Source organism: Papaver somniferum, unplaced genomic scaffold (assembly GCF_003573695.1).
Source record: "Papaver somniferum cultivar HN1 unplaced genomic scaffold, ASM357369v1 unplaced-scaffold_133, whole genome shotgun sequence".
Lineage (NCBI taxonomy): Eukaryota > Viridiplantae > Streptophyta > Magnoliopsida > Ranunculales > Papaveraceae > Papaver > Papaver somniferum.
The window spans coordinates 8522385-8547533 of record NW_020622492.1 but is presented as its reverse complement, the minus strand read 5'-3'; the positions used below and the strand labels follow the sequence as shown (position 1 = coordinate 8547533).

General features: G+C 38.0%; 1 protein-coding gene across 1 annotated transcript; it reads left to right on the top strand.

Moving 5' to 3' along the window:
* Positions 1–2954: 2954 nt before the first annotated feature.
* Positions 2955–13100, top strand: LOC113333592 (serine/threonine-protein kinase HT1-like). Its single transcript, XM_026580016.1, has 6 exons — positions 2955–3059; positions 7397–7468; positions 7816–7991; positions 11034–11421; positions 11970–12068; positions 12739–13100. Exons 1-6 carry the CDS (start codon positions 2955–2957, stop codon positions 12979–12981), a joined length of 1083 nt encoding a protein of 360 aa, XP_026435801.1. The 3' UTR covers positions 12982–13100.
* Positions 13101–25149: the final 12049 nt, after the last annotated feature.

Sequence of the window (25149 nt, the reverse complement as noted above, 5' to 3'; positions counted from 1 at the left end):
TGGGTAAATATGCGCATATGCCTGACAGAGTGGGTAAAATAATAAAATTACGTATCTATGTGAAAAATGTGAACGCCACCAGGAATTACATCACTTAATGTTGAAATACTATTAGTTTTTTCAGTTTTAAGTTTCACCCATTCCATCCATTTAACGTTGATGTACCATTAGTTTTTCAGCTTTAAGTTCCACCCATTCCCTCCCAGAGAGTGGAGTAACAAAGTATACACAGGAAAGCGTGGTAGGGGTACCAAATAACAACCGCAGATCATCCCTAAGGAAGTCTGGAAGAAACTATGGTCTATGGAGAATGAAAGCTCCACATAGGGTTAAACTATTTAAGCTCAGTTATTACAAGCAAGACATACATATTCTTTGTCCACATTTCAAAACTGAAGAGGAAACCCTAGAGCATCTTATTGTCGATTGTGATTACTCCGGATCCCTTTGGTTGTTCTATGAATGTTAATGTCTATAATATTCAGCTTTAGCACACTACTGATATTTTGAATTGTTAGTTGGTTCTCCAATATGTCAAACCTGCATAAAGAATCATAAAATTTTAAATTCTCACAATGATGATAACCACCTGGTATATTTGGAAGAACAGACGCACTATAAAGGGCTTCAGAATAAAAACTCTAATAATTTAATGAACATAAAGAATATTAATAACCTGTAAATCAATGCTACCATGTCAGACAGTTTCAGAACACCTCTATTGCTTTTTATAATATGGATAAATGGATTCCTCCCGCTGCTAATCAATTTAACATTAACATTGATGCTTCTTTTGATGATATACATAAAGTTTATGGTATATGCTTAATCATTTGAGATCATACAGGTTCCTGTTGCGGCATCAGAGGCAGATACTTCTATGAAGGACTACATACAGAGCAGACAGAGTCCTTGTCCGTCAAAGAAGCAATATTATGGTCCAATAACCTGAATATTGATAACATAGTTTTTAAATGTGACAGTTTGAATGTAGTAAACTCTATCAAAGGTGTACATTAGATGAATCAAGGGATTGTACGAGAAGTAAAACACCTTCTTAATAATTTGTTATGCAGCACTATAAGTCATGTTAAAAGATCGGGTAACAACGTCGCTCATAAAATAACTAAAAAAGCTAGTTTTTTTTTGACTTTTTGAACAACATCTCAGAAGAACTTGCAGATGTTGTAAGGGATGATGTTGTTATCCTGGTGTTATGTAATGTTAACTAATGAACGAAAGTCGTCTTTCTCTGTTTCAAAAATAAATAAATTATGTCATCAACTTTATCATTTAAATTACATTTCTAAGACTGGGACTTATGGGCAACCGAAATCACAAAGATAATGAAGAAACTGAAACACACGTGACAACTAAGAACACTAACAACTCTAGATGTATAGTAAAGAAAATCACCAATTAAATACAACCAACTGAATTCTTTCTGAATCAATTAACAGTCCGCACAAGGCAGAAATGCTAAGATCAAATTGAGATCCATCCATCTCTCAAAGTTTTGGGTGTGTATGTTTTTCATCCTCACATAGCACTCATTTCCTGGCCACGAACAGGAGATGCAGGATTATATCATGAGGGGCATGATCCACTTTTTTATAACAAAGTAACCGAAAGAAATCCAAATCATGAGCATTCTTTAATGATAAATTATTACTTCTTTTCCTCTTCAAATCAAATGTTATGTTTATGGATTTTGGAGTTGAATCTGTGATTATTGTTGTTGTTGCTGTTCCCGTGAATATTGTTATTGTTTCTGTGATTATTGGTGATGGAGTTGTGATTTTTGCTGCTGATTTTGCAACAACTGATTTTGTTACTGCTTGTCTTGCCTAGGAAGGGACTACTAGGTTTAGGTGTGATTTCCAACTTTCGGTAACGAATGTATAATAGTTATCCGTTTTTAGGAATAAAAGAAAACCCAAAAACGTATGTTTATATAAGTATTTTAAATCAAGTTAAATTCCTAAAAGAAATCAAAACATTCAAAACATATAATGATTGTATATTATATGCGCTTTTTCCATTCAAAACGTTCAAAATGTAACACAAATTCCAAAAAAAAAAATTACCTATTGTAGGATACTTGGATTCCTTAAGTGATTACGTGTTACATTTTATACCCATATTTATATTAGCTAGACTGATATTTTAACTAATAACATTATTTGTAGAAAGTACAAGGAAATCCAATCAGTCATCTGAGAAACTGCTAAATTGGTGATTAAAGAGGCATTCGTAACAAACAAACCCAAAATGGGAAAGAGCATAATTATTTGGATACTAGGTTTGCTGTCGCACCACTAACCCATAATACTTTCCCAATATCACTCCAGCACATATTTAGGGGAGATAAAAAATTGTGTTTGTTAATAAGTGCAGAACGTGGAGTCCACTGGAGAGATTTGGTGTGACGTGAGCGGAGTTGGGTTTTGCACTACCATGATCATGGCTCGATGGGCAGTTGGTTAGGCAACAAGAAGGTGTTGTGGATGGAAGAGAAAAGGAATAGAACATCAGTGGCGGAAGGTTTGAGCCCCAGAAGTCTTTCGACTTATTGTTTTGCTTCTCAGCTGGTGGATGCCAGTTTCGAGCTCGAGTGAATACCATGGAGTTGTCGAAAAGGATAGAAGACTTGGGTTATTTGCGAGATTGAGTTTTGACTGCTCTTTCTTAATGGTGGCGTTGTAGATGGACGATAAATGATTAGGATTAACTGCTGTGACTCAATTTGGATAATGAAGCTTATGAGAGAATCTGTTGGTTTGGGTTATTATGAACCCTTGAATCAACGAGAAATCGAATTAGGTTGATACTGATTGTTACACTGGGAAGCTAATGTGAGAAGATGAAGTTCATTATTTGTTGGCGGAATTAGGAGAATTGCAGAAGGCAGTGATTGTTTATGATCTACAAACTACGATTGGTTACAGCTAAAAATGGCATTGATTATCCTTGTTGGTTCGAGCAGTGTAAGAGATGGTAATGGGGTTGTATACCAACTGGTAAGAACAGTGAACAAGTTGAGTTTTGTTGCCGAGTTGGTATGTTGCTGCCATGGTCATGGATACGAAGCGGAGAGGACTATGAGATTGTTTTGAGTTGGTTGAACTGAGGTTACTGGTGGAAGCGAATGACGGTGGTGGTTGTTGGTACGGAATATGGAATTGGTCCGGCCTGATTTTGCTAACGTTGATACGAGTGATGAGTGTCACAGTCTGAATTTCAGGGGTGTTCATCTACAATGAGTTCTGTTGGTAGGGGAGATGAAGACTTCAAGGATTTTGCATACGGTGGTGTTTACATTGAGAGGGGTGATGGCTGAACATTCTAACTGTTTTGCAAATTCTTAGCCGGTGGACATAAAATTGAAGTGGTGCTATGGTTGGAGTTTGAATATGTATTAGTAGACAGGGCCCATTGGACAGTAACTGCCCGGTCTTATTTGAAGGCTCATCATCACAGTACTGTATTTATTCGAGGTATGCAGAATGCATACTAAAGAAAAAAGGAAGCCGACGGCCGGAGACCGAAAAAGGAATGGAAACTAAAAAAGGAGAAGGAAGCCGCGGCAGTGTTTGAGAGCACAAGAACAAGAGAACAAAAAAAAATATTGGTTTAATCATTCCTTTTTTGTTATTATTTTTGATGGGTTTTTAGAAATCCATAATTATGTCTTGTCAGAAATGTAGTTAGGGTTTATGTTGAAACTGCATGAATAAAATTGAGCAAAAGATTACTATGAATTGATCAGATTAATTCTTGATATTATTTATTGATTAATCGAAAAACGAGCTATTGCTTCACCGGTTTTGTATATAATAATCTTTGAGCCTAATTGTTAGGTTCATAAATATAATTTTGTCTCATTATTTGATAATTTCATGTTTGAGTTAATATCTTTGATGGGTTATGCTTAGAAGATCCATATAGTATTTGTGAATTAATATTTTAGTTTCGTATAAATGTCTCGCTGATGCAATTTGATGGTACATGTTTGGATTTATTCTTTTGATGTGCCATGCTTAGGGTGTACCAGTGATATTTGCGATTCTATTACATATCATAGGTGATGTCGATAGAACGAACAAAAATAAATATACATGAGTTATATTTCATTTCAATAATTGAATAAAATTTTTGGTGGATACTATGAATCCTGGTTACCGACTTTCTCTCTGCATTTAATTAATTTTCTTTTGTTTCGTTCTTTTTAATTCCCTAATACTAAAATCCCAAGAACATCATCTCTAGTTAGTTAATCAGGATTGGTTAGGTATTTCCACCGGTCCCTGGGAATTCGACCGTACTTGCCTCTGTCTACTAGTTAGACACCGTGCGACTTCGGTTATTATAATAGGTATTTCCAGAATCTTATCATTAAGCATTTGTGTGGAAAAAGCAGTAAACCATCAGTCTCCAAAGGGCATAACATTCAGCCGCAGAGAAAACATGTTTACTTTGCTGCCATATTCTCTGACCATCTCCGCCATTACCAAAGTTGAAAGAAAAAATTAGCTTTAAGAGATATGCAACCTTAGCAATTTCGTATTTTTTTGGATTTCTGCAGAACTCCAAATTCCAATTCTTATCCCCATTGTTGCATCCATCATTTCCTCAATAGTAGCATCTTGTATTATACTAATTCTATACAGATTTGGAATTGACGACTGCAACGTTTGTTCATTCTACTACCAATCTTTCCAGAAAAGAATTATATCTTCAAAATTAACCTGCAAAGTATTTGTCTCACTTCTTCATTGCTCTTAAGTATGCCAGTCCATGAATTCTTTCCTACTGGGTTTTCTTATCGAGTTAGGAAATAAAGTTGTAATGTTCCCACCAAATTTGTGGTTTATAACTCTTATCCACAAAGCATTCTCCTCATTCTCATAGCGCATAATCCAGTTATAGCATGCATGGCCTTGTTAATGAGTCTCAACTTCTTTATTCCCACTCCACCACCTTCTTTAGGAAAACATAATTTCTTCCAACCCAACCCAACCCAACCCAACCCCTTTTAGGTTTTTGATTCAAAGTACCCCATAGTAGTTGACGCATAATTCTTTCGAGTTGCTTTTCCACTGAAACAGGAAAGTGAAATAATGATAGGTAATAAATATATAGGCAGACTACAAAGAACACTTTGTATTAGCATTAATCTACCCCTGTGTTGATACTTCCTTTGTCGGGTACTCAATATTTTTTTGAAAGTTTTATTGAATCACATCCCAAACTCTGATTTGCTCCACTTTCCGTTCTGATGGATTCAGATATTGCCAAAATTTCTTTAACACGACTCCAACATTACCACTTGGAACACATGTAAAACGAGATTTAGATTCCTTTGAGGTTTAGATTTTGAAATCTTCATAAAAGTGCCACTGGTGTTAGATAACACTTCAATAAGAAGAACCACTTCATTGAATCTCCTTGTCCATTTCTGCTTTGGGCTTGAAATCCCCTCCACAACAGCTAAAGAAGAAATCCAATCAACTGACTCAACAGGGAACAATGCCCAGTTAGAAAAACCTTTGAATCTTTCCAAAAATTTGAGTTCTTTCTTTTTACCTTTGGTAACCCATGAAAAATCAAGAGGATTTCGACCTTAAAAATAAGGTTTTTAAACAGATGCTTAACCATGGTAGTTAAGAGAAAAAAATACGAGTAAGGAAAAAAAAGAAAAAGATTGTTTTCCAGTAGAGAAAACAAATTAGAGATGAGAAGAGAAGAGACAAAATGAAACACTATGGTCAAAAGTTGGAAACGTAATCGAACTACGTTTTCTGTTTTTTCAAAACACAAAACCATTATACGTTTACAACCTCTTCCCGCTAGAATTTTCCACAAGTAACGAATCGCTACGGAAAAAGGTGGAGTAAGCCACAGACTTATGGCTTGAAAAGAGGCTGAGAAGACCCACAACACCTAGCCTAATCAATATCAGGAAAGGATCCATTATTCACAATATTATTCTCATACTGTTTCATATTTTTGACACTAATTATTGTTATAAAATTTAAAGCTAATCATTGATAATGCTATTCTCACAATGAATTAAAGTTAATATTTTAGTGATGTGTTTCTCTAACAAAGCTCTAAATCGTAATTCTGATATATGAGATGATTTCCACCTATAATATTGTACCTCTGATCTATGTGATGAGTTTTAACTATCATCAATAGTCCAAGGAAAGGTGGTGTTTATAATGGACAAAGGACGACTGAGATCAATCGGGACTTGGACGGCAGAGATCTTGCCTCGGCCCGGAAAATAACTAACCCCTAACCTTGAATTTCCCCGACTCCTACTATTATTAATATATCGGCCTCACATCGAGTTTCTACGTATGCATTCGCTCAATCGTTTAGTTTTTTTTCTTTTCCGTTTTCTTTTAATTAAACTTCAACAGTCAATTGATATCGACACACTGGAAAGAAACGTTTTAATTATCTTTCCTGTTGATCGGTAGTTAGTGGCCAGGGAAGTCTAGTATTATATTACTGTAACTTCATGGTCATTGTTATGGACTTATGACATGCATCAATAAAATATATTATTGTTAATTGATTGAATAGTTTTTTGTTCAAACTCGGGTATAGGTATTTTCCAGTAATCCCCCACCCCCACCCCTCCCGCATGAAATTGATTACTTCAGTTTAAGACTTTTAAGTAATGTAATAAGTTACCAAGGTTTACTAGCCAATTACATCAATAGAGATTCACGAAAACTAAAGAGATTTGGAAGATACTCTGAGAATAGAAAGTAACTCCCACTTAGATGATTTCTGTTGGCAATATATGTTTTAAAAATATTATTTATTTTCAATAAATTAGTGTCTCATTAAAATGGTTTTAATATGAAAATTATTCTTCATCTTAAAGAATAACTTTGTTTTGAGTTAATGTCAAAAACCGTTTTTTCTTGAATGAGTTAATGATGTCAATTAACATCTAAATGATGTTTTTCATTTAAGATTATATTGATTTCTTTGGTTATTAAAAATTAAATTTTGATGAAAAAGAATTAGAAGAGTTTTATAAGCCTTTTTATGATGGAGAGTTTTCTTTTATGTTCTTGAGTTTTAAAGAAAAAATGAATCTGTGTGAGAAAGAAAAACAAGTGTGAGATCATCCTTGATTTTTCTAAAAGTGTTTCTGAGCAATTATGAAGTGTAGAAGTTTCACATCCTCTCATAGTGCAAGAGTGATTGTGTAAGATATTGAACTCGGGTGTTTTATCTTGGGGACGACGTGACATTGAAGAACTGCTTGCACAATCTTGGGCAGACCCGCGAAACGTCTTAAAGAAAGAGACCTAGTCCGCGACTCAGCCATAACATTTTTTTTTTTTTTTTGGTTTTTATGATTGTTTTGCAGGCTATTTTCAGCAATTATTCCAACAATTTCACCAAGAGTGGTGATAGTAGTACCATTGAACTTGGTCTATTGGTTAGTAAACTATATGAGTCGTCTTCAGTTCGGCATAAAAAAAGGGTTCTTATAAGTGAGGACAAGAGGGTTTTTATGAGTTACCATACAATTGCATCACTTGAGATTCGCAAAAACCTTTTCTACTAATGGGACATGTTGATTGGTTTACCTGTATCACGTGGTGACTCATCTGTATTTCACGATAAATTTTTGGTTCAGTTCACCCCCTCATCCACTTCCAAGTTTTTGTGTATTTGTTGACATGTCGTAGACCGTCCTGAATTGACTCACACCATAAAGGTTATTCGAGACAGATTGACAAGTCTTACAATTCTACTCTATATTGTATATTGTTGGTGACTCAGGTAGCTTATGAGCTGAGAACATACTCCAAAGGTATTGTATTTAACATCATTTTATCAATTGTTTGTGGACGAGACTCGGGATATTCTTTTGTTCTGCAGGGAAACTCTTTTATACAATTATTACAGTTATTCGGTATCAACAGTCCTCATCTCTTAATGCTTGTGTTTTTGAGACGGTACTTATAAGCTACTAGCCAAGTGCTTCAAATGAAATTGCTTCGGGAAGTACCTTTTCGTAACCATTTTACTGTTAGAAAAAGGGGAAGGTTTTGCAACTCAAGGAATAAAATGCTCTTACAGGTTACCATCCAATTACATAAAGTAGGAAAACTGCAGTACAATTCAATCTTCGGTAACAGTCAATAACTTATATGGATATCATCAAGGCTTTTAGGTGGAGCTTCTGTTATATTAGACACCCAGCCGGCTGAATTTTATAATGTCCAACATTCGGTGCTCAAGACCTACCCGTGGAAGGACTTCCCACGTTCACTTCAATGTTCTACCCACTAAGGAATTATCCAAATATAGAATATGTTTACTTGCTACTACACCTTTACTTACTTGGGTTTTTCCTAGCTATGAGTTTTTGCCTACTTTTTTCTTTAGCACATATTGAAAATTTGGCAGTAAGAACTTTAACATTGTGTTTGAGGGTGAAAACTGCTTCTGCCGGTTTTGATAATTTTGTGTGTGTGGATGAGAAACGAGTCTAGATCCTAAACAATGCACTGCACAAGAATAATTTTGATTCGAGAGATCAATCTGTACAATCCTGGACTAAACCAAGAAATGGCCGTTCCAGGCTTGCTTCGGTCACAAAGTGAAGGAGAAGGGTTGGTCTTAGGGAGGGAAAGCGAAGAAAGTGTTGAGACTAGAATAGTTGATTCTGAAGGTGTGGTTGTTCATGATTTGTATCAGGAAGTAGAACTGGCTAGCAGAATGGAAAGATACCAGGTGATTTCTGGATACTGTGTTGTTCTCCGACCAAAACTTGTTGTTTTGTGGAAAATCGGTGAAACCTATTTATACAAGTCATAATAAAACGTACTCTGATCTCATAGGAAGTGGAAACGATTAAGTCGTAGAAGAGTTGAGTAACATGTAACGTTAGAATTTATGCTTCCATGATGAAGGAAACATTTACACCATTACTTCTTGCCATTACTAACCGCCCTTCTTCATGGCGCTTTCTTGTAACGGGCGTATTGCGCGCTGCACCCTGTAAACCGCCAGACCAATACCCTGATGAGTATCCCCCAGTTTGTGACATGTTTGATGTCTCGAGTGTTCTTTGTGGAAAACATGTAGCACTTTGGCAAGTCAAAATCACGAGACTTGCCGCAGGAAAATAATATGTGATGCTATTAGACTCGTTTTGGATGGCCGCCTGAAACTTGCCACAAGTCTATCCGTTCGGTGGCGAACCTGGATGGCTGAGATTGCATCTCATGAGGAATGGTAGCCATTGATTATGGCTACCTTCTGTTGGCACCTGATAATGGCACAGTGGCGCCTTTAGTGCATGCCAGTGACATTGCGGCATGGCTGGCATAGTTTGTGCATGCCAACGCATGATGGTGTAAGTGGCGCCTGGCGTAGCCATGGCCACATGATTTAGGCGGCTAGTCGCCTAAAAGTTGCCACAAGTCTTTTTAGTTTGGTGGCAAACTTGGATGGCTGAGATTGCATCTCATGGGGAAGGGTAGCTGTTGATTGTGGCTACCTTCCGTTGATGCCTGATAATGGCACAATGGCGCCTTTAGTGCATGCCAGTGGCATTGCGGCATGGCTGGCATAGTTTGTGCACGCCAGCGACATGATGGTGTAAGTGGCGCCTGGCGTAGCCATAGCCACAGGATTTAGGCGGCTGGTCGCCTAAAAGTTGCCACAAGTCTGTTAGTTTGGTGGAAAACTTGAATGGTTGATATTGCATCTCATGGGGAAGGGTAGCCGTTGATTATGGCTACCTTCAGTTGGCGCCTGACAATGGCTCAGTGGCGCCTTTAGTGCATGCTAGTGGCGTTGCTGCATGGCTGGCGTAGTTTGTGCATGCCAGTGGCACAATGGTGCAAGTGGCGCCTGGCGTAGCCATGGCTGCTGGATTTTTGGCACGTTGGTGTTACATTCAAACATTGTGTGGCAACATCAGTTTTAATGGCCACATTTATCCCCATGTTCTGTGGAACATTGTTTGGCTTGGTTGGCGCGACAACTTTGCATAAATTAGGGTTTGGCATGTCGAAACCCTAATTAACGTATATGGCATGTAGTATGCGGCAGGTGGCACATTTGGTATGTGCACTTGGCATGCATGTTTGGCGTGTGCGATTGTTATGCTTGGCATGCCGTTTGGCATGTGCGCCTGGCATGTTTGACATGCCGTTAGCATGTTGGCATGGTTTTGGGAAACCAACTTGGTAGGGTAACCTTTTGACACAATTTCCACCCTTTTTAAAGTTATGGCAGGTTTAGAGAAACCTGATTGGTCAATGAAAGCAGGGAGCCGTCCAAGCATGGGCGTGGCCACCCTTTTGGTGCGCGTGGAAGGTTTAGTGCGACCTGATTAGTCGATGGGAAATAGGGCCGACAAGTATGGTCTCAACCACAACTTGTGTGCGTGTGGCGAGTTTAAGGCGACCTGATTGGTCGATGGAAATAGGGCTGGTTTAGGATGGGGCGTGTCCAATGGCACCGGTTGGCCTAAGGCATGGCCACGCCTCTTTTTGTTGTTGCTCCTATCATGCATCTCCTTGTTTTCTGATTCTGGGCAAGATTTTGCATCTGCTAATCCATGGCGGATTAATTACCTATTTTCCTAGGCTTAATTTCCACAAGCAAGGTCTTGTTATCAGTGCTAGGATTGTGCCTTACATAGCTAGATTGACATCTTTTTTTTTGCTGTGAGCTTAAACTGTTTTGCACATGTCACATTTGATAGAATATGAGCTTATATTTTGACCTAGAACTTTGTAGGTACGTTCTAAGCAAACCTTCACGAGACTTCAACTCGTCCACTAGGGACACTTAGTGGTTTAAAAGGCTTAGTGCATACGCTAAATGCATTCGAGAGACCAGCGACAGTGGTATAGTTAGGATTTCCTTAGTTTTGTTTTACTTGAGGACAAGTAAAATTCAGGTTTGGGGGTATTTGATGAGTGCCTAATATTGTATATATTTATCCCTTTTTGTTGGCATTTAACTCATCTTTTGTGCAGTAATTCTAACTTAAACAAGAAACAGCCTTACTCGCTCTCAACTGAAACAATTCTGCGGTTAGCACTTGATATTTCTCGAGGTATGCAGTATCTTCACTCACAAGGGGTGATGCACAGAGATCTCAAATCAAATAATCTGCTACTGAATGACGAGATGCGAGTTAAAGTGGCAGATTTTGGTACCTCGTGTCTTGAAACACAGTGTAGAGCATCAAAAGGTAACATGGGAACTTACCGCTGGATGGCACCAGAGATGATCAAGGAGAAACCTTACACAAAAAAGGTCGATGTCTATAGCTTTGGTATCGTGCTTTGGGAGCTCACAACAGCTCTGCTCCCATTTCAAGGGATGACGCCTGTTCAGGCTGCATTTGCTGTCGCAGAAAAGGTAAGCTACTTATGTCACTTGATTTATTTCCTCGTTAGTTATGGCATATTGAAATTTATGTTTATCTTGGTATATTGGTGTGTTATTAGATTACTTAAGGAAGCACCTGTTATGTTGTACTATTTGGATCTTTTATAGTTTTCCAATGATGTCGACATTTCACTGTGTGCACTAGTTGATTATTGTTGGATCACATCAACATAGTTCTGAGGTACACTAGAAGGGTTATCTTCCAATGACAAATACATAGGTGCTGAATTCCCGCAGGGTTGGTTGTTTAGCTTGATTGCCACAAATTATGTCATGCTATTACTTTTGTCCATTTCTTAAAGGGAACATGTGCTATTTTAGCCCATTAGATTCGAACAATTGAGCAATTTGAACCACATGAACATGTGCATAGCATAGTATCTCTTTTGGACCATACTCTCTCTTTCATCTATGGTTACAAACCTTTGATGTGCTTTACTAGTTACACGAAATACTTCGCATGTTCAGTCAAGAATGCGAATACAGTTTAGCCATGATCGGTTCCAATGCTTATGCAGAAATTTCGGCTTGTTAGTTATCAGTGCCAATTTGCCTTGAATCTGATATGGAAAGATGTATGCCAAAGGTTGTTCTTTTTCCCATCTTTTGTTTCCCAGGTATGCTTTTTGCTTCTGTTTTGCAGGCAGCATCATTGCTTTCTCTTGTCGTTTTCATTTCTTAATAAAATTAAACACGGTCTTCTGGAAATAGACTCTACCTTTTAATTTTCTTGATTTGGAATGTGCTGGTCTCATTAATGCTTGATTTCTCATATGAATTGAATACTTGATTTTACATGCAAAGCAAGTTGTGTTTCTTTTAACTTACAGTGAAGAATGTCTTGAATTGCAAATCTACTGAAATGCTGGCACTACGACTGAGAAAGTTTATGTAGGGTCTGCCAGTTTAGAGCAGTGGTTGTAATAGATGCCGACATGCTCCTGTACTGAGATCCTAGTCTTCATTTTCCACGATTGGGGACTAAAATGCCACACTAGGAAGTCGAGCATGTAATTAGAAATAGAACACAACCATCAATAATTTATTCAATTATTGTTGAATAGGCGATTTTCAAACCAGTGAATGTTGCGGATTTCATTCAGTTTTTGTGAGAATGTAGCATACAATGAGAAGACAGTCCTAAGAATTTTTTTTTAGCTTCTCACTAGTTTTGATTTGGCCGCAACAAACATTTAAGGTTGAAAGTGTGAGATAGTATGAGTTAAATTATGTCAGCAGAATCTGACTATTCATATTTCACAGTTTTCTTCTTCTTTGGTTTTGCAGAAAGCGAGACCGCCATTGCCAGCTAATTGTCAGCCTGCGCTTGCAAATCTAATTAAACGATGTTGGGCTTCAAATCCATCAAAGAGACCTGATTTTACCTACATTGTATCTGTCTTGGAGAACTACGATGAGTGTGTTAAGGATGGAGTTCCTCTTCCCTCTCATTCATCAGGCCAGAACGTGATCTTAGGCCGCTTCAAGGACTGCATTTCGGTGAACTCATCTGTTCCTGTACATGCATGATTGCACAATGTAGAGTATGTGGGTCTTTCGGAGGTAAATGGTGATTTTGGTATGTTATATAAATTTGTAAATAACTTAGGCAATCTGTTAATATCTAATCTCTAACTAGTTGTACGCTACGAATATGTCGTGTACATATAAATCAGTAAGCCGTGGCAACAGACAAACCAACCAATCCAATTTAGGATGTTGTTTTCACCAAAACTAACTAGTGAAGAGAGAAAAAGACGGGAGTACCTTGTATTAATTTCAGGCTTGCGCACAAGACCAAAAAGCTAGGATGGGCTCAAGAAGGAAGAATTGTTCTTAAAGAAGATATGGGCTTGGCATACCCAAGGCCCAAAACCCTTACCCAAACCCATTTTCTATATCCATACCCGCCTCCATTCTCAACCGTTAGATCGGATCCAACTCATCATCCTACGGTCGCTCATTCATAGAGCATCAAAATCTGAAGTCTCTATCAAACACCACAGCGCTTAAATTCCAAGCCTTCAGATTAAATTGTAGTTGAATCCAACGGTCGCTTCTTTGTCTGCGCATCAAATCTCGATACTTCCGCTTAACACTACAGTACCTAACATCATCTAACACCGTTGACTTCGTTGTGTTTCAAAATCCAACGGTTGCATCGATTCATCTCTCATCTCACCGTCCGATCTACCTACCAGCTCCACATCTCACGGCTTAGTCTCGTTGAACATCAAAAATCGATGAAGCCGCCACACACTGGAGCACCAAACCCTATACCAGCTACCCAAACAGACCCTATCCCTAAAACTATCGGCTTCCCCTTCTTCTCCCCCTTCCTTCTCCTCTGCAACTCCACGACCACCACCTGCTCCGCCACCAACTCTCTGTCACCACCTCAACCATCATCATAACCACCACGTCCGTCAAAGTAACCTAATCCCATCAGTTTCCCTTCTCCTTAGCCACCTATTTTCTCAATTTTTGCACGTTCTCTATCAGAAACCCTAGCGTGTAAAATTGGGAAATTAGGTCGAAAGTGAGAAGCAATTGGAGGCGTGGGGAGCATGAGAATATGAATAAGAAGCATGGGTCGAAGTCAGAAACAACTTTCATCATGATTGGTGAGATGAATTTAAAACCCTAGTTTTACTGTTTTTGGGGGAAATTTAGGGATTTGGTTTGTAAACCCTAATTGGGTGTCCTGGGTATAAATAGGGGATATGTATTATGTGTAGAGGGTGTTCTTGGGCTAGCCGAGATTCCCCCAAAATTGGGTTAGTTTAGGTTTAAGTTCAGTTCTTAAATTTCAATTAAATTTCAATTTAGGGTTTCAATTTTAATTTCCTGATAGTGTTAAATGTTAATTCCATGTTAATGTCTACTCTTAATTTCTTTTGATTTTCAATTTCACTGTCTTTATCAATTTCACTGTCCTATGTCAGTTTAATTTTAATTGTTTTGATTTTTTTTTGCAAATGTTATGTTAGTATCCTGTTTAGGTTAATTTTGTTCATTGTTAATGTTTGTCCCCTGTTAATGATAATTCTGTTGATGTTCCTGTTAAATGTGCATGTTCCTATTGATGATTGTGTCCATGCAATGTTAGTTTAATGGAATGATGAGTTAAAACCTGGGTGCATTGTGTTGATTGAGTAGTGGGGAGAAACTAGTGCTCACTAGTGACAATGAGCAAGCTAGTTCTCTTCCCACTCTAGAAGAATGCCTTAGCTTTGCTCTGTTAGCTTCACCATCATCCCTGCCCTTGGCCTTAGGCCTTGGTTTGTTTTGTCATCTTTCTTTGCTGTCTAGTATTTACTTTGTTTAGTTCTTGGCTATTCTTTTGTTTTCTGTTTTGCTTCCATCTTTGGCCATTGGCCACTGTTTTTCTTCCTCCTCCCTACTCTGCTTGTAGTTGTTGTTTTCTTCCTTGCCCTGTGTTGCCCTGTGTTGCTTCCATGTTCATTTTGTTTGCTATTTTTTTTCTGCTGCATTCACTGCCTTGTTGTGCTGCTGCTGTGCATTCTCTGCCAAGCTGTGCTGTGCTGCCTTGTTCACCCCTAGCTGCCACTGCTGCTGCTGCAACCCTGTTGCTGCTGCTGTTTTTCTTCCCTTTGCCTTGTGCTGCTGTGCACTGCTTGTGCAGCTGCTGCTGCTACTTCTTCTCCTGTTGCTGCAGCTGCCTTTTCCTTCCACTGCTGCTGCTGCTGCAACTGAGCCCAAAGCTCACTTCAACACTGAGCCCAAGTTCAATTCAGTGAAACCAAAGGCTAAAGGCCCAGGCTTAATCCCAAGGCCCAGCCGCACTTAGAACAATTTCTTTGGTTTGTCTTGCAGACAGTAAAGGAACAACAAATCTGTTCGGTAAAAACTCTTTTCAAACAATGTGATATTAGTCTGACAAAGGCCCTTCCGTTTAACCAATAAACTCCTTTGTCGGGTCCTTAGATCAATCTCTCAACAACCACCGAAGTAATTGTTAGACTATGCAATCAATACTATTAATCACAAAGAAGTGTATTGATGCCGATCTACTCAACTAATTAGTCCAATCTATCACAAAGATAAACAGATTATAGTTGGATCCCTTTCCAGTCGAAACAAGTAATGTGCACACCAAAGATTATGAACCCAAAAAGTCTTCTTGTCTTCGAATCTTATTTAATCTTCAATCAGCACCTGCACACAATCAACTTGAATCTCTTGTGACGAATCACACACATAAAGGAGTCTTTTAACGTTGGATTATCACAAGATGTATTTAGATCTACAAACAGTCTAAAGATCCCCGTCGAAACTTCGATCTAGTTTGAGTGAATCTTATATCAGAAGAGAAGATTCTCAATCATAAACAAACTAGATGCAATGAAAGTTCAACAACCGTTAGTCAATCAAATCAATCGAAAACTAATAATAAACTGCAATTATCTAGTTTCCCACCAACGGTACTAATAGAGCTTCTTAATCCCAAAGAAGTCTTTAAACTGAGCGGCCGTAAGAGATTTCGCCTAATTAGGTTACTTTCCTCTCCGAATAGGCTGTCCACCAGTAACAACACAACTAGATAGTTTTGCTGGCTCTGAGGATTAGTTTGCTAGAAATGCAAACTTCAATATTTATAGACAAGGAAGTTTGGAAACCAAGGAATTTCCAAAACCGAATATTCTCAAATATATGCAATAAACACAAAATCGGTTTTCAAAACTCCTGGAAATGCACTGTCCAAATATTGACCGAAATCCCGATAGAAAAATCTATAATCAGTAAATGCATTACTAATTATTATTTTCTAAAGATATGCATTTAATTGCTGGAAATTAAATAGCATATAAAAACTAAGAAACCTTAATTAAAAGATTCTCAATTTATTTCGATCCTGGATTCTCCTTTAGATATTAAGGAATATCTTTAAACAATTAATGATAAGAGTTACTGCACATGTTCAAAGTATGTCGACATCTTTAATTTGCAAGTTTGTTTTCATACTTACAATCTTGGAAACGATTTGCCACACTTCCAAATAAGTTTAGAATTGGTTCGTCTGAATTCCAAGAACTATGTGATTGATTATCCTATCAAATCACCAATTATGGGTTTCACGGTTCTACCAAAACAAGTTCGGTTCTACCTCCATGTGATTACTGTGCATAGTCACACTAGTTACCAAAATTCGATTGACTAGGTACTAGGATCGGTTCCCCGCAACTTATGCTAACTACTTGTATTCGGTTGCACATGTCCATAGGATCGGTTCCCACAAAACTACAAACTTGCTGCACATGTTCATAGGATCGGTTCCCCCATCTACTAAAAACGTGTTATACCTCTTACAATGATCGATTCCCTCTTGTAAATTTATTGCACCTCTTACTAGGATCGGTTCCCCAATGACTAGATAAAAGTTGTTATTTATAAGGCATCGATCATACCATCTTGAGTGATTACATAAGATCGGTTTCACTAATAAAAGTCATACAAATACATTAGTCAGGCCTTGTGAATAGTTTTACCAAGATACATAAACAACTTTATAAGCGGTTATATTAAACACAAATATTGGTAATTCAAAATAGATTTGCAATGAATAATAATACCAATAAGCCTAGCGATTTCCATTTCGATTCACAAAACGAGTTTATGAACTTACTTACTTTAAACGAATGTAAAACATTGTTTCCTAAGATGAAATCTACCCATACATAATCACAATAGCATTCATATGATCATGTCGATGTCTTATATACGAAGTTTAATGGTTAAGCAATAAACCTCGTATTGTATTCCTTAATACTATGTCTAACTAGAGTATCATACACAGCTTCGCAGTTATTTTTCAATATGCATGACTTGAAAGATACGTTAGGGAATAAAACAGTTCATGTCAAATATATTACTAACCTCAAGAGGAAGGATGATGTTGTCGTTGTATCTCCATATCTTCACATTCTTCAAGTCTTCATGTAATACTTGTAAGTCCCATATCCTAACACTTTCAAGCTAACCTATACGAACTTGACTCTAGTATATAATCAAGCGACTCTTTAAATGAGTTTTGATTCACTAAAATATGACAACCGAACTTGACATACCAACGCTTGGTGGGTTCAACCGAGCTATGCTCTAACATAACCCTACATTCCTTTTTCCTTCTTTAAAAAACTCTTTTTATCTCAAGACTGCTTGTTGAGTCTGATTTGTGAATTCTTCCCACAATCTCATACGTGTATGGAGATTCCAAGAATTATGTCTTCTGATGAAAAAGATGTTAATATGATTGTTAAGCCATCAATCATGAAGGAAAAAGATAAATCTCATGTAACTTCAACTTTGAAAAGAAAAAGAAGGAATGTAAGAAAACCAAGAGATGTTTCATCTAATCAATATAAGTTCTCTGGGATTCTTGAATAGTTGAAGGAAACAAGAAAGGAGATTCAGGAAATAAAGGCTTTTGTTTTAAGGAATCTCGAAATTCAGAAGGCCCTGGTTCGACATCAGTCTAAAAGGTTTGTTGGAATTAACTACTTTCTTCATGAACCTTATGTTCCTATGGCTGTTGACGACAAGGAGTTCGGGGACGATAAAGAATTCTTTAGAGGTATTAATATCTAGGAAACTTCTTATGAGAATTTTTTATTCTTGTGTTTAAGAAGGATAACTAGGGTTTGGAATAGCCATTATTGTAAGTACACATAGCTATTGCCAACGTTTTCATCTTGCAACGTTTTTTAGATTTATTTGTTAAAATTCTAAAGTTTATTTGGGAGATGATTTTGCAGTATTAATATTTATGGTTTTATATATTGCAAATTGTTATGGGATATGTTGTTTACATCCGTGAACCTTGATTGTCCCATACTTGTTCAAAAGTTAACTCTATTATATGTCGGTATGAAAGTATTGATAAAAGATAGAATGGACTTTTGATTACAAAAGTTAAGCCTTTTATGTCATTATGAAAATATTGATGGAAGAAAGGATGAACTTTTGGTTACAAAGATTAAGTCTATTATATGTCATTGTGCAAATAGTGATGAAAAATAGAATGAATCTTTTTTTATTCCGCAGTATTGGTCTTTTCCTGATCCACATCCTTGTGTATGTACTGTGTTGCTCCGTAAGTTCTATTATGTTGAGCATGAGCAATTGAATCGATCATTTTCCTTGTGGTTAATTCAATTGATATTTTTGGATACAAATTCATATTTCATGTGATTTGTTACTGTCCAAAGAAATCCTTCTTTTCTTGTAAAAGTAAGGTCTCTCTTGTTGTTCTTTCGGGAATGATATTTTATGGGGGAGAGTTCTTAATTGAACTTGTGCTTAATTTCCAAATCTTTGTGAGGAGTGCGGCTGTGGAATATTGTAGGAGTTATCTTGTATCTTTATAAACTCCTTGATGAATACACTAAGTTTCGACTATGTGAAACAAGTTGGTATGTTGTTCTCTTTTGGTCATGAAGTATCTCTATGAAATTTCATGAGGATCCCACTATTTTTCGTACCTTTGCTAATTTATATTGACAAAATGGGGGAGAATTAATGTGTAGTTCACACTATGATACATATGGTTTACGGATCATTATGTAATGGGGGGTAGTTTTCATTGTGAGATGAAGTATTGACTAAGGGAGAGTGATACATATCACCATAGTATTGTTGTCAAAGTTGTGATACAATTGAACTTTGATGATGTTTAATGATACTATGACACTGTGTGACAATGATTGAGAGCAAATGTTTTCTCATTGTTATTTCTACGGATATTCAACAACGATGATACGGAATTGAACACATTTGGAATCATTAGATTACTTGGAAATGACGAAGATTTCGAGTAATGTTGAAGAACCAAGGAGATCAAGAATTTGGATGAGAAGCTACAAAGTTTACTTATTTTGTAAACCATATGTATTGACAGTTTTGTCACTAAAATTGACAAAGGGGGAGATTGTTAGAGCACTGCTCGATCGAACTCGCAAGTGTTGATATCTCAAGCTTGTTTGTCAATGTTAGTGATCAAAACTATAAGTCTTGATTTCTAGTCTACTTATAGTGATGTCTCGGACTAGGATAAATTATGTAGTTGATCATTAGACTTTAATATACTTTCAAGAGAATCTGTATGGACTAACTCCAATATACTTTCAAGAGAATCAACCATACTCAATCTTAACAAAGTATATCAAAGAGTTATAATATCTCGATCTCTCGATTTAATCCTTACTCAAGCAAATGGAAATATGCGAGTCTGATTAAATATAAGAGAGATAACTTGGATGGTACCAAAGACCAATATCCAAGTGTCAATCAATGTAAATCAACAACCAAAGGTCAGATATTCTAATTGATTGAAATAACGCACAACCTATGATATTTCAATTATACAAAAAAATATAATGCAGAAAAGAAATAACACAGATACCAAAATTTTGTTAACGAGGAAACCACAAATGCAGAAAAACCCCGGGACCTATTCTAGATTGAACACACACTGTATTAAGCCGCTACAGACACTAGCCTACTACAAACTAACTTAAGTATGGACTGTAGTTGAACCCAAATCAATCTCATACTGATCCAAGGTACAATTGCGCTCCTTAGGTCTCTGATCCCAGCAGGATATTACGCACTTGATTCCCTTAGCTGATATCACCCACAAATAAGAGTTGCTACGACCCAAAGTCGAAGACTTTAAACAACAAATTTGTATCACATAGAAATGTCTACAGTAATAGATAAATTTGTCTCCCACAGAAATATCTACGAGTTTTGTTCCGTCTTTTGATAAATCAAGGTGAACATGAACCAATTGATAACCAGACTTATATTCCGAAGAAAAGCATAGAATTATCAATCACCTCACAATAATCTTAATCAACGTGGCGAATGAAGATATTGTGAAATCAAAAACGATGAGACGAAGATGTTTGTGATTACTTTTATATCTTGCCTATCGGAGATATCAATCACAAGCTAATCTTTATGATTGTACTCGTACGATAGAATATGCAAGATCAGATCGCACAACCACGAGAAACTAGTATCGGTCTGGATTCACAATCCCAATGAAGTCTTCAAGTCGTTAACCTGGTTTACAAGAAGAAACTTAAGGTTAAAGGAGAATCGACTCTATCTAATACAACTAGTATCACACGTAAGGTGTGGGGATTAGGTTTCCTAGTTGCTGGAGTTCTCCCTTATATAGTCTTTCAAATCAGGGTTTGCAATCAATGTTAGCTTGGTAACAAAGCATTCAATATTCACCGTTAGATGAAAACCTGATTAGATTCAAGCTAATATATTTCAACCGTTAAATCGAAAACCTAGCTTGTTATACACAAATAAAATGCACGATTTTAGGTTTGTGTAACCGTACCCAAACATGTACATTTGTTGGTTCAACAATAGTTAAAAAAAGGTTAGCTCTATGATCACTTTCATTATTAACCATATTCTTCTTTATTACCATAACTAGTTCAAATTACTCAAATGAACTAGTTATAGAGTTGTTCAATTTCTTAGATCTTATAGAAGTATACAAGACACAATCGAAGCAAAAACGATTTGATTCACTCGAATCTATTCATGAAATTTATATCCACGGTTTGCAAACTTGCATTCCTTAGTTTATATAAGTTTAAGTTCACGAATAATCGTCTTTAGAAATAACCAACTCAAGTACGCGGACTTACTTCACGGATTTAAGTTCCCGGAAGAGTTTACAAACTCCAGCATATTTTCTCGGGTTGAGAACCTCCAACAGTTCGCGGACTGAGTTCGCGGACAGGTTTTCCGGTTTTCCTGATCAACAATGTACGCATACTTTGGTTCAAGGCATAAGGAATTATACATATATGTGTTACCACACAATGTTTATATCCAACATTGGTTATATATTCTAAACTCTCATTTCAATCATTGAAACATTCTTAGAGGACGTTATATAGTTGTTATCCACAAACTATTTTTCGTCAAAGCCATTTTCAAGTGATTGAAACATAATATGACTTTCGTAACTAGGTAAATATGAACTTGGCCAAAGCGAAAGCTTACCAACACATATTTCGAGAAATAGATAGGCGAGATAAACTCGGCTCGAAATAGCAAATGTGTATAATCAAAGTCTATATAGCAAAACGACTTTTATCTCAAGATAAGAGATAGGGTAGATACACTTTTGAGTGATATATAAGTTCAAGTCTCCACATACCTTTTAGTCGATGAAATTCCACCAGTTCCTTGAGTAGGTCTTCGTCTTGTATGATGATCGCCATGGAGTTCTTGAGTTCAACTACACTTTCTATCCTAGTCCGAGACTTAGCTATGGTAGACTAGAAATCAAGACTTATAGTTTTGATCACTAACATTGACAAACATGATTGAGATAGAAATGCATGTGAGTTCGACCGAGCAGTGCTCTAACAGATTCTTCATTGATAACAGTGTTTATGGATGGTTGAACCAAATACTGTTTGTCGGTCAGGCGTCTTCCAGACAGGAAAGTGATGATATCCTTACGCTGCATCTTGGTTGACCGTCTTTCCTGAGTTGAAGAGGTCCTTGATTGACAGTGAAGGAATTCCATGTTGAGCCTCAGTCCCCAAGTGAGGTTTACGTGGTTCTATCTTGTATGGTCGATGGGTTGACCATGATAAAGATATCACCATCTTGCATCCATATTGGTGACTCTGTTACTTCCTCCATGGGAAACTAAAATATGCACAAGTTCAGATTACCTTTGTCTGTAGTGGTTGTTGCTATGATGAAGCTCTGGCTGGTATCAACAAACGAGCAGCAACGGTTCTTGGCAGCAACTGTGATTAGAAGAGACAGTGTTTTCGTGGGAACAAAACAGGTTGGTTGGAGCTTGGATAGCTACTGTCACGATCCTTGACAAGAAGGAGTGGTGATTACGGGCATAAATCTTGACAGGGACGAGTGGTGGCTACGACCATGGATCTTGGCAGGGAGGAGTGATGGTGGATACGACCAAGGATTTTGGCAGGGATGAGAAACAACTACGAGCAAGAACCTTGGATGACCACGTCCATGAACATTCTTTTCTTTCCCCTCTTTATTTTCGGTGAAGCATCTTCTCCCAGATTCTATGCGTGCGTAAGATCTCCTATTATTGCTTGCCTGATTGTAAGTGCGACCTTGGTGTATTCACTTGATGAAAATTTCAGACTTGTGTATCCTTACCAGAACGGCCACAAAATCTTCATCCGATGTAGATTTTCAGCAGTCACGTAAAAGAGAGTTTCGGCTCCAGATTCTTCACCAATTTGCGCCAGCTTCAGTTCTTCCAGAGGGCAGTGTAAAAACGTTTCGTGGGTGACGTTGCTGATGAGGTGTCTTTTTTTTTGAGTTATCTCTTGATGTGTTAGAACCAGCAGTAGACTTGGAAGTCGAGGGATTCACTTCTGGATCTCTTGACGTAGTCAGCGAGATGCCTGTTATTTTACTGAAACATCCTGTCCAAGTCTTGAGAATGATCGGCTTGGGAATGAAAATATATTTATGGTAGGGAGCATCATCATCTGCAACCAATCATAGGTGTTGCTCGACGCGTTGTTGTTGTACCCGGTGTAGGTTCTTCCGTTTTTCTGGGTAAAGCAAAATTTGGGAAACGTGGGTCCTTTTGGTGCATCAACTTCTCGGTTCTCCTCTATGTGAGGTTATCTCGGCTTCGGATTATTTCATGGCATGATGACATGGGCATCGTTATCTTCTTGAGGCTTCTCTCTTGACGTGTCGTCTCCAGTAGATCTGAAGATTTTCCGATCTTGCTCTTGTTTGGGTTGGCATAATAGGGGAACCCCTTATGATGATTTGAAGATGTGTCGAGTCTCCATTGTTATTGCAGACGTACGAATTCCCGGAATTACGCCACGGTATGGATCTACACGTTTTGATGATGAAGTGATAGAGGATACTCGTGCCCATAATTGGTAGCAGTGGTGGAATAGATATATGCCTTTGCTTTCGTGATCTCTGTAGGTGCCTTTCTATGATTCAACTGGTGTTGAGATTTGTTGTCGACTATCTCCATACTGGAACAGCGGCTACGCGAATCTTCCCTTGTGTGGACCTTGGCGACATTAATATCAGTGATAACTTTGAGGTATTTCCTGCTTGCTCCATATAACACTTATGGTGTTGTAGGAAAGGCGATTGCTCCATCCGGATCCCGAGAGAATCCATTGTGCCCTTCTAAGTAGTAGTCACGTCTTCTTGTGTTTCCACGAGGATTTCTGGTCCTTTCATCTGGGAGATTTATTGATGCTCGACTATCCAAGGTATTCCCAGTAGCATTGCTTGAAGAAGCATTTTTGTGAAGCTTCTTAACGAATAGAACACCGGAACTGAAATTGGTTGTGTAAACATTGTTTAATGAAACTTACTTTTTCACGAGGCCTCCAACAAAACTGAATTTCCACGGTGTTTGAGGATGAAAACGATTTCTGCTGATTTTGGTAATTTCAGGTGTGTGGGTGAGAAACAAGTTTAAACCCTAAAAAATGTACTGCAAGGGAGTACTTTAGATTCGAGAGATCAATCAGTAAAAATCCGGCCTAAACCAAGAAATGGTCGTTGCAGACTTGCTTCGGTCACAAAGTGAAGGAGAAAGGTTGGTTTTGGGGAGGGAAGCGAAGAGAGTGTTGAGACCGGAATAGTTGATTCTGGAAGAGTAGTTGTTTCACGACTTGTATCAGAAAGTGGGAAGCTAACGGATGAAAAGCTATCAAATATTTTCTGAGTGTTGTATCCTCCTGACCTGAACTTGTTGTTCGGTGAAAATAGGTAAGACCTATTTATACAAGTCGAAGTGAAACGTACTCTGGTCTCGTAAGAAATGGAAAATGGATGAGTAAATGGGAGGAGGTGGTAACCGGTAACGCCTGGAATTGATGTTCCATAAAAGAAAGCGTTTCACCATTACTCCATGTATTTACTAACCACCTCATCCTTATGACACTGTCTTATAACGGGCGTAGTGTACGCCGCACACTGTAAACCGCCAAACCAATACCCAATGAGCATCCCCCAGTTTGTGACATGTGTTGATGTCTCGAGTGTTTTCGTGGAAAACATGTAGCATGTTGTTGTTCGGCAAGTTGAGCTTGGGAGATTTGACGGCTCGGTGGTGACCTTCGACGGTCGAGATTTTGCATCTTGAGAGGAAGGGTAACCGCTGATTATTGCAACCCTTCGTTTGGTATCCAGTGGCATGAAAGCATGGCCGGTACGGCTTTAATATGACCTAGTTTAGGCGCAGCCAAAATTTAGGGTTTTGGCTTTGTTTGGGCGCGACCAAACTAGGGATTGGCGTCGGGCTAAAGGTTGCCATGCGTTAGCTGGTAACCTTGGATGGCTAAGATCTGCATCTTAGATGAAAAAGTGGTCGTTGATCTTCGCAAGCCTTTATTTTGATAGCCGCATAGGGAAGACCGGCATGGTATGGCGCGACAAGGTGGTTGGCATGTCATTGGCAATGTGGCATGGATGGCATGCCTTGGCGCGGTTTGGGCGTGGCCAAAACAAAGGTTTCGGCGTTGGGCCAAAGGTTACCATGCGTTGGTTGGCGACCTTGGACGGCCAAGATTTGCATCTTAGATGGAAGGATGGTCGTTGATCTTCGCCATCCTTTATTTTGGTAACCGCACAGGGAAGGCCGGCATGGTATGGCGCGGCAAG

Coding starts and splice junctions, on each gene's coding strand:
- LOC113333592 (XM_026580016.1), top strand. CDS start 2,955: ATGGCATTGATTATCCTTGTTGGTTCGAGCAGTGTAAGAGATGGTAAT. Junction 7,469..7,815: donor CCATTGAACTTGGTCTATTG/GTTAGTAAACTA, acceptor TTGGTGACTCAG/GTAGCTTATGAGCTGAGAAC. Junction 11,422..11,969: donor CATTTGCTGTCGCAGAAAAG/GTAAGCTACTTA, acceptor ATGCTTATGCAG/AAATTTCGGCTTGTTAGTTA.